Raw genomic sequence first — 10,002 nt, 5'->3', positions numbered from 1 at the left:
ACACACATACACCCCTGCACCCTCCCCATACTCCCTGGCACACACACATACACCTCTGCACCCTCCCCATACTCCCTGGCACACACACATACACCACTGCACCCCACACACTCCCTGGTACACACACATACACCAAGTGTATTTTCAGTTTTATGCCAAACACTAGGTGAGGCCCTGCTTCTTGCCAGTAGCCTGCCTTTAAAGTCAGGCCTTAGCTTCCAACTCTCCACCCATACCTACAGGATAGTCTCTCTACACAGCCCAGAGATGTCACCCTCTTGAATGTGAGGTTCCTTCCTACCCAGGACTGGCAGATGCCACCACTTCCCTCTCCCCGTGTCTTTTCAGAAGAGGCCTTAGCTTCAGCCCTGCAGTTCCTCTCCTGACGTCAGCACACATGCGCCTGAAGCTCACATTTAACCCTGCTGCTGCACTGCAGCCCACCCTAGACTGGTGGACAGGAGACGGGCTCACAGCTGAGGGCAAAAGAGAAGCAGTGCAGTGCAGTGGAAGGCAGAGGTCCTGCTGTGTCACAGGAACAGAGCTGGCAATCAGTGTGGCCTGGCCAGGTGGTGCTGCTGTTGACACTCTGCTGGGCCTGCACTCTGGGTGGCCTTGGGTAGAGGTTGAAAGAGCAGGAGCTTTGAAGGCTAGCCCCCAGGCTCAAAGCCTACTTCCAGAACTTCCAAGCTGGGCAAGGGATGTACCCTCTGTCCCTCCATCTCCTTGTAGGAACAGTGGGGAGTATGGTGGCCCCACTTAAGCCCTTGTGAAGTCAGATGGAGCTGTGACCCCAGAGTGCTGCACACACAACTGTTCTCAGGAGCACCCGTTCTGAGCAGGGACCAGGAAGAGGCACTCCAGTGTGGTAGCTTGGGTGGGAAAGACCGGGTCTTTCTGCCTGGTCTGCTTCCCAGCTGCTCCCTGCACAATGTGGGCCAGGCTATTTCAAATGGTTTTCAATTCAGTTTCCTGATGGCTAAGTGCAGGTGTTGGTGTGTCTCTCTTCTGGGTGGTCGAGATTCTGGAGTATATTCAGAAGGGCTTGTGGGAGAGGCAGTTGCCACACAGTTCTGCTGGTCTGCTCTCTGATCCTCTGTCTGTCTAATTTGGGGGCTGAAGCAGAAGTCAGGCTGGTGAGAAGAAAGGGTAATGAGACAAATGAGCTTCCTAGACAGTGTCTTCAGTCTGTAGGCCATAGAGAGCTTTGATCACCAGCCCTTCTGCCTGTCACCTTCCCACTAAAGCTCATGCAGACTTTTTACTTTAAGAGTCCGTATCCCGGTATGCAGCTCTGCTCCTCCCTCTAAAGCTCATGCTGCACGTGTGGCTGATGCCTATGAGTGTTTAGAGAGCGTGCTGCCATCTGGGATGAGGCCACCCAGATGTTTGCGTTGTGACTCTAATCTGCATGGGACAGCAGGTGTTCTCTGCTCACTTTGTGTCCCTCTCATGGTGCTCTTGGTGGTCACATCTTCCCTGCTTCCCTGTGGTGATGGTTCTGTAAGGAAATATCTGAAGCAGGTGGGAGCGGTGTCTCCTGCTGCTCTGAGGAGACCTGTTGTCCTGTACCACCCTGGGCATGTGTCAGGAGAGAGACGTGGAGACCATGTCCTGGACTCCACAGGGGTACACTTACTCTGGCTCCTTTCAGGCTTAGGTCACAGTAGGTGTTGGTTTGGCCTCGGTCTAGTCCTTTGTAGACATCTGCCCACATCACAAAGCCGCAAGCCTGGCAAGCCTATGTGATTGGCATTGCCTTCCCAGGAAGAGCCCAGTCCTGGAACAGCCAGGGTTGCAGGTGCATTGGCACGTAGTGGGGAGTGTGTGCAGGCCTTGCCTACCCGGTGCCTGGCGATGCTCGGCAACACCGTCCCATCCCTGAAATATCTTGGCCTTTGGGCTTGTCACTCCAATTAAAACTTAAATACGAAAGCAGCCAAGCTTCTTCCCTTTGTGTGAATGAGCGCAAGACAGTGCCAGAGTGTGTCATGGAAACTGTTGGGGGGCTGTTTTCAGGGAGCTGTGCTTATGTAGGGGAGCCATCTCTTCAAGTGCTATGTCTTGCTGGGGTGCTGCTCAGGGCACCTGAGAGGCAGGTTTCTGTTTGCCAACAGTGAAGTCACCTCTGAGGCAGTGGTGAAAGTCATTCTCCACATGGTCACAGACAAGGCCGCGCCAGGCCTCACGTGATGACTTATCTCTGGCAAGGACTTAAAATCGTCTCTCTGGCTGGTTGTCAAAAATTACATCATATCAGAGTAAACTGCTTTTAAATCGGACATCCATTATTCATGTATATTAACTGCTTTTTTATTTTTTTATTGGCTGTTTTGTGTGTGATTTACTTTTTTCCCCAGCTTCCTTGCCCTCCCCAATTGTCCATCTTTATCATTCTTTTAAAAATCTTAGCTCACCTGTGAATTCCCCAGGTTGTTCACTTAGCTGTGTGTGAAGCAGTGTGCACACCTTGCTGTGTGTGAAGCAGTGTGCACACCTTGCTGTGTGTGAAGCAGTGTGCACCTTGCTGTGTGTGTGAAGCAGTGTGCACCTTGCTGTGTGTGTGAAGCAGTGTACACCTTGCTGTGTGTGTGAAGCAGTGTGCACACACTGCTGTGTGTGTAAAGTAGTGTGCACACCTTGCTTTGGGGTGAAATGTCTTGCTTGTCATTACCAGGATATATAATGTGTCCTTTCCCTTCCTGTCTTCTGTATTTATAAAAATGAGCATTGGTGGTGGCCCTGTTCTTGCAGAGATGCACCTAGGAAGCTGCAGAGCTGCCCAGGGCAGCTGACCCGCTGGGAGGGCAGCAGACTGCAGGTCTTTTGTAAGACTGCTGTTCTTGCCATGGGCAGACAGCACTTACAGGTTGTGCATGTCACCGAGAACTCAGCCTGTGTGGCTGGCATCTGGTCGCTATGGGACATTTCCCTCACTTCCGGCCTTGCACTGGAGTGGGGGCTCAAGTCCGCCCTGTTACTGCCCGCAGTGCTGATGCTGCGCTGTGCAGCCTGTGTTTGCTATGTCTCTACAGTTACTTGAGTCACTATCCCTCCCAACCTCGCAGGCCTTTTTCAGGAGTGATTTCTTCATTTGCTTTGCTAGTGAAGCCCAGAGCTGTGTTTCTACTTACAATGTCCTCATTTTCCCATCCCTCTTAAAGGCCCATGTGGCCAGACTGCCATTGTCCGAGGTTGATAGGCGATTGCTCAGTCCCTTGAAGACACTGCTGGTTTTGACATCCATTGACGCTCGTGAGAAGGTGACTGGAACTACTCACCCCTCAGGGGACTTCTCCCCCTTTGCTGTTGGAAGGTTGGCTGGAAACCCAGCAAGGCCCTGTCTCAGAAATGACAGAACCACAGCATGAGGTTTCCCGCCAGCATCTTCGTATAGATTTATTTTCATTTCTCCTGTTGGGGATTTCTGGTGTTTCCCTTAGCCGTAGAAAACACTCAGTCTGTACCTGTTGAAGCTTCTTCATTTGCTCACTGGAGCTCAGGTGAGATGTGTGCTGAACCAGCTTCCTGCTCCCCACTCCCTCCCATCTACCTCTCTGCGTGTGTACTGAGGAACTGTTCAAAACCAGCTTCCTGCTCCCTGGTTCACCCTCAGGCTTTGCTTAGCCTGTCCGTCTACCATGACTTCTAGAATCTGGGTTCAGTTTCTCAAACACACTCAGTTTGCTGTGCTTCTCACACGGTAGGTAACTCTCCACACACTGACTCTGTGGCATTTACCTGAAACGGCCAATACCTTGTTATCCCATCCCTGCTTCTCTCTGTCTCGGCTGTAGGACTCGTCCTTTATTGTGAGCCAATGCATGACTGGTGTTGATTCGTGGGTCCCACAAAGGTCTGGTAGCTCTGGGTTTGGGGGAGCATTGTGCTCCCCCGTGTTGAGCTGAGCTGAGCTGCTCCAGACATGGGCCCACTGTCACCCCACAGGCTTAGCTTTATACAGAGATCTCAGCTGTGCTGTTCTCTGCTGCCAGATGCTGGATCCCCACCTGGCATTGTCAGGTGTCCCCAGAGTAGCCCCTAGCCAGGCTCCCTCATTTCTTTCTGGTCTCAGTGCTCCCATCACCTTGGGCTTCTGTGAATTGTACTGCTTCCCTTGAGTGAATGGAATGTGCAAAAGGCTGTTTGGTAACAGACTTGATTTGCACTTTGAGAAGCTGTTTGCTAGGTGAAACACGAATTAATAAAAACTCGGGGTCAGAAATTGGGGTTCAACCTGAAGATCTGAAAAACAAAACAGCCAGCACTGGTTTTTACCTCGACCTCAGTCTGAAATGGCGATCCTGCCTCGTGGAATCTCAGGAGACTGCATCTGAGAGCTGTCTTCCCCCATTTTATATTCCTCTCTGGGGCTGGGATTAAAGGCATGCCCCAACCAGTTTCTATGGCAACTAGTGTGGCTACTGGAATTAAGGTGTGTGCCATCATAATCTGGTCTGTAAAGCTCACCAGTGGGACTGTTTTACTCTCAAATCTTCAGGCAGTCTTATTAAAATACAATTAAGGGCTGGAGAGATGGCTCAGAGGTTAAGAGCACTGACTGCTCTTCCAAAGGTCCTGAGTTCAATTCCCAGCAACCACATGGTGGCTCACAACCATCTGTAATGAGATCTGGTGCCCTCTTCTGGCCTGCAGGCATACATGGAGGCTGAACACTGTGTACATAATAAATAAAAATCTCTAAAAAAATTAAAAACTTAAAAAAAATACAATACAGTTAAAATCCACTACTACCAGGCTTCCTGGTCTGCCAACTTGTCAGACAACAAGGGAGCCCACAGGATTGGGGCAGGATGAGACATCTCCTTGTGGATCCCCAAGGTCACCTAATGGAGGAAAGAGTTAAGCACAAACTGGAGTGGATTCTAGGTTTGCTTGGTTACCAATCCTAGCTGGTTATCACCAAACACAAATGCACACACCTAGCAAGATGCAGGTCCACATAACTACCATGGCATCTGGTCCCTGCTAGTCATGCTGAAAGGCAGTGGGCAGCAGCATTTCTGCTCCAGGGACCTTACAGCCCTGGTTGAGGAAGCACTCTCCACTGTGTAAGAGCTGGGTAACAAAGCCGCACCCAGCCTTCAAGACTGCAGTCTTGGGCTGTTTCCCCTCCTTGTTTGGCTGATGACATGGTTCAGGGTGGCACTTGGGAACACCAGATGCAGTGCATTGACCAAAAACACCCCCTGCTCTGCTGAGAGGGGAAAAGCCTTCATGCCAAGGGTGGTAGTGGACAGGGCAGAGTACACTTAAAGTGGGTGCAGATGGAGAGCACGAGCCGGCGCTCTCTGTTCAGAACTGGCTTCTGACCATGGCTTTTCTCAAAGAGCAAAGTGTAGTGAAGGAAGAGGCCCGGAGGGTGGCAGGGAGGGAGCGGGCAGCTGTGTCTACAGTCTGCAACCCTTGGGTCAGCTCTTCCCTCTGAGTCCATTCAGCACACCCCTTGCTTAAAGGGGAGCAGGCAAACGCTCTTGGATTCCAAAGGTTCTTAGTACAGTTGTTGTGGGACGAGGCTCTGTCCACTGCTGACCGTGTTGCCAAGGTGGCTAAGGTCCTAAGGAGGTGAGCCAGCCAGCCACTTTCTGCAGTTTTGGTAAAATTAAACTCAGAGTTGTGTTCCTTGTTCATCAGAACATGACACAGTTTCTCTCTCGGCAAGGCTCCAAAGCTCTTTGAAGACATCTCTGTCTGTTGGTGGCTCATGTTCACAGATGGGTGATGTCAGTCCTGTGTTTAGGAAGAACTTGCTGTGCTGAGCCCTGATTTCAAAGGGTGGAGGAGCGGGTGGCAGGCTTTCAACCAACCCCACTGAGAGGGTAGTAGCCATCTTCTGGCCCTTCCATCAGGATTTGGCTGGAATCCCGCAGCCTCTAGAATCCAGCACAAACCAGTCACATGGAGAAGATACAGACCTCCCTGCCCAGAGTAGTTGCTGATGCTTTCTAGACGTTGGACCTGTGACCATTTCCATCCTGACTGTGTGACCAGTACAACAGCCCTCCTCCTGCTTGAGATCCCAGCTGCTAGGGCATAGCAACACGATGGCTCTTTGGTCCCAGAAGAGGCAGGTCCCATGTGTGGGAGCGTGGGGCGGCTGGGCTAGCAGCAGCTGGTACAGACACAGCTCTTTCAGCTGTCAGTATGTTGGCTGCCACACCCGTTCACTCCAGTCCTGCTGCACAGAAGAGGATTCATAAGTGTTTGTCACTGGCTGTTGAATGTTTTATCAAAAACTGAATAGAAACAACTTATCATATGGAATTATATATGCACAAAAGTTCTCCATTCAGAAGAACCAGAGCTACTTGTGGAGAAGCAGCTGTGAAATACCAAGCTCACAGAAATGCCTTGTATGTTCAGAGCAAGAGAGATGGACCCTCACACTCAAAATCTACTTGTTCTTACCAGACTGTTCTGGGTGGCTGGTTCCTGGAGATGGGTCACACTCTTCTACTATGTAATTTATTCTTATAACTTACTATGAGATACATTACAGTCTTTCAGTTGTAATATATCTTTAAAAGTATAGTTGAGACCAGTCAGAATAGTTGAAAGTCAGGATTCGAAAGCTATGTTTTATCAGAAATGACTTCAGCTCTCAGAGGGGGAAGTAAGCAGAAACGGAAAACTCCCTGTCCAGTCCCTTAAGAAGAGGATGCTTCTGTTCACGTGGGGGTCATGCAGGTCCACTAGAAAACAGTGACACGAGAACTCGATCTCATAGCGTGTCTCGTGCAGATGTCTTCAGCATGCACAGCAGTCTGGGCTTCGCTTTAGAAAGAACTCCTAGGAGCACAGAGGATGACAGCACATGCCTGCACCATGATTGCTGCTAACACTGCTGAACCTGCATTTGCTGCTTGGCCGCTCTATTGACTCGCTGGCCACATTAGTGCCGAGCATCTGCTCCCAGATTGCATCTGGTGGGGGGAGTTTCCCCTTCTCTCCAGCATCTCTGAACACCTCTGAGAACAACTCAAGTGGTCGTGGGTTAAGACTCACCCAAGCAGGGCAATAAAGAGAAAAATTCGTCTAATGCATGGTCTTAACAAGAGGGAGTGTGAACATGAATAATTGATATCACTCGTCTGTGGCAATCAGATAAAATGAAGTCCCATTTGCTCAACCTTATTAAAAGAGAGAGAGAGTGGGAGGGAGGGAGCCATGGTAAAGGTCGTTAAGGGACTTGTAGCGTGGAAGACCTGCCTTTGAGATGGTAATGTGTTTTCCAATCTCTGTGGTCTTTAACTAAACGCAATGGTAAAGGTTCTCTTTGGATAGTTCTGATCCGTTGAATTATTGAACATTTTAGAAATCCTTGACTGCTGACTTAGATGTCTTTATGATGAATTTGCAGTCTTTTTGGCGGGGATTATCTCCCTGTACCACTCAGAGATGATTGATCCACTTGTCAAAACAGAACTGGAAAAAAAGTGGAGGCTGCTGCTGACTTGTGTGAGCCTCAGTCCTTGTACTTTTACCTCTGCCTGCTCCTGTAGGTCCATCTGCCTTCCTGCTGTGTGCACTGGTGTACTTTAAAAACAAACAGATCAATCCAAAATATTGAAATCTGTGATGATAATTAAATCCAAAATGGTTGCTCCAAAAAGATGAGTCACTCTTTTAAAACTGTCCCCCAGTAGTTGTGCTTGTTGGGGGCTGCTGTGGACCCTCTCTGCGTGCAGAGCAGGGCACTGGAGTGTCTTTCCACAGACACACGTTTTCAAGACATACCATCAGGTTGCTGGTTTTCACTTTTCATCCTTGAGGAGCCACCTGTGATAATGTCCAGCTCATTTGCTGAAGATGGATTTGATCACGTGTCTGTTAGAAACAGCTTTCTGTCAGGAGCTAGGGATGGTGCATATCTTTAATTCCAGCACTCAGGAGGCAGAGGTACGGGGGGATCTCTGAGTTCAAGGGCAGCTTCGTCTACAGGCTGAGTTCCAGGACAGCCAGAACTACATAGGAAGACCCTGTTTTTAAAATAAATAAGTAAGCAAACCCAAATTTCTGTCAGAAACCTTTCATCTTAGCTGCATCTTGGCTTGTGCATTAGATGCTGAGAATCTGTGACTTCTGCTGTCTTTCCTTCCAGTGTTAGCAGTAGCTGTGACTGTAGTGTTAGACCACAGAGTCTCACAGATTTGGATATAGAAATGTGTATTGTTCCCAAGGAGGAGATGATTTTACTTGTTAGGAATTTCTCAGGACCGACATAAGACTCTCCACTCAAAAGTGTCTGGGTTAACCAGAAGAGAGAGCATGGTCTCTATAGGAGTGCCGCTGAGTTGCTCTGCAAACCCAGCTCAGTGTGCTCACCACATGCTCAGCAGAAGTCAGCAGAGGTGCAGTGAGGAGGCCTGGGTCCTGTACTGTTCATTGAATGCCTCCCATGAGCTAATAATTTCTTTCATTAAAAAACTCTCGGGGCTTCTGTGCAATCCGTCCTTTATTCCCCTTTGCTGAGGAAGCAGTGCAGACACCTTCCAGGAGGACTGCACCATGTGGAGCCCACAAGCATCTTCCCACCAGCTTTCATGACCAAACTGAGGGGAGAGTGGGGAAGAAGGCAGAAGAAGGTGCTGTTGGGCCGTAGCTCCATGCACTGTCTGGTGCAGCTTCCTAGGGCCTCTGTACGCTCTTCAGTTAACCCCGAATTCGAAGCCAGTGACCTGTAGCCTTCTTTCCTTTCAAACAAACAGAAAACAATCACCTGGGCTGGGCTTCAGTGCAGCAGTGTGGGGGAAAGCAGGCTGCTGACCCACCATTCATGTGTCTCTTTCTCCTGCTTTCGCTTTGGCCAAGGACCTCTTTGGTTTCCCTTTCTTGGTCTTTTGTCAATTGAGTAGTTATGCCCCTGGGAAGTGTCCAAGCCATTGAGTAACCCAGTGTCTTCTGGGGACGGTGAAATGCTCATTCCTCAAAGGTGGCACAGTAAGAAGTGTGTGACATCCCTCTGCCGTGTGAGACTGACACCTATACTCTCCCCCTCTCAGATCCTGGTGTATAGCCTGGAAGCAGAACGCTGTCTCTCAAAGCTCGGCAATGCGCTCGGTGACTTCACCTGTGTCAACCTCCGGGACAGCCCTCCCCACCTCATGGTCAGCGGCAACATGGACAGGAGGTAGGTCCGGGCTGAAATGATGCTCATCTGTGGCCCTGAGCGTGAGTGTCTCATGCTTGAGCCTTGCCTGCAGTCCCCAACCCCCACTCCATCCTCTGGACTTGGAGCGAAGTCTTGCATTAGGTAATAGTTGGACCTTCTATGCCTCCACTTCGCTTCTGAAGCACACAGGATGGTTGGTCCTCTTTTCAGGCAGTTGGTGGATGGTTCAGCGAGACCACTTGGAATATCTTTTGTCCCCCTGTTACAGAATTTGTTTGGCACAGAAAAGCTCGCTTTCTGATATTAAAAACAATAACCTAAGAGACTGGCCGTGCTCAGCACAATAGGGCTGCCTGCCAAGTGATGCCAAGAGTGTATTTCAGAGCACTGCGTGTCCCTCTGGTGACGGAAAAGAGACTTGATGGGAACAGATTCCAGTTTCTATTTAGCTGATTAGCAGCCTTCTCTTTAACACATTGGCTGAGGAAGTCAGTTTTCCTGGTCCAGGGGCCAGTGCCAGCCTTTAGCACCGCAGGGTTAGTGTTTAAAAAGACCCTTCCAGTCCAAAGTTTTGTTTTTCTCCCCCTTGTCTTGTCTTCTCCTTTGCTTTCTCTCTGCTTTTTGGCTAGTTACCTACTGCATCTGATTCAGTGCCCCAGAGAGAGGTAGACTGGCCAGTCGCCAGGGCTGCTGGCACCCCTCCCCTGGGCCCAGCCCCAGGCTGCAGGTGCGGGGCTGCTCGGTTCTGGGGTTTCTTTGTGCCAGATCCCAGAGCTCTGTCCCAGTGGAGTAGCAGCTTGCAGAAGCCACTGTTGGATCACATAGTGTTTGTATCCCGAGCCCCACCCCAGCCCACCCCACCTAGAGCA

The 10,002-nt window shown here is 50.0% G+C and overlaps 1 protein-coding gene across 1 annotated transcript in view; it reads left to right on the top strand.

Annotated features, from left to right (window-relative positions):
* Fbxw8 (F-box and WD repeat domain containing 8) overlaps nucleotides 1-10,002 on the top strand; it is a 102,073-nt gene that overhangs the window by 79,017 nt on the left and 13,054 nt on the right. Inside the window, exon 8 of the mRNA XM_005344342.2 lies at nucleotides 9,024-9,151. Within this exon, the coding sequence (XP_005344399.1) occupies nucleotides 9,024-9,151 (128 nt within the window). The remainder of the gene's footprint in view (nucleotides 1-9,023; nucleotides 9,152-10,002) is intronic.

The sequence above is a fragment of the Microtus ochrogaster genome, chromosome 2, assembly GCF_000317375.1.
Source record: "Microtus ochrogaster isolate Prairie Vole_2 chromosome 2, MicOch1.0, whole genome shotgun sequence".
NCBI classification, from domain to species: domain Eukaryota; kingdom Metazoa; phylum Chordata; class Mammalia; order Rodentia; family Cricetidae; genus Microtus; species Microtus ochrogaster.
This window is presented reverse-complemented; position numbering and strand designations above follow the sequence as displayed.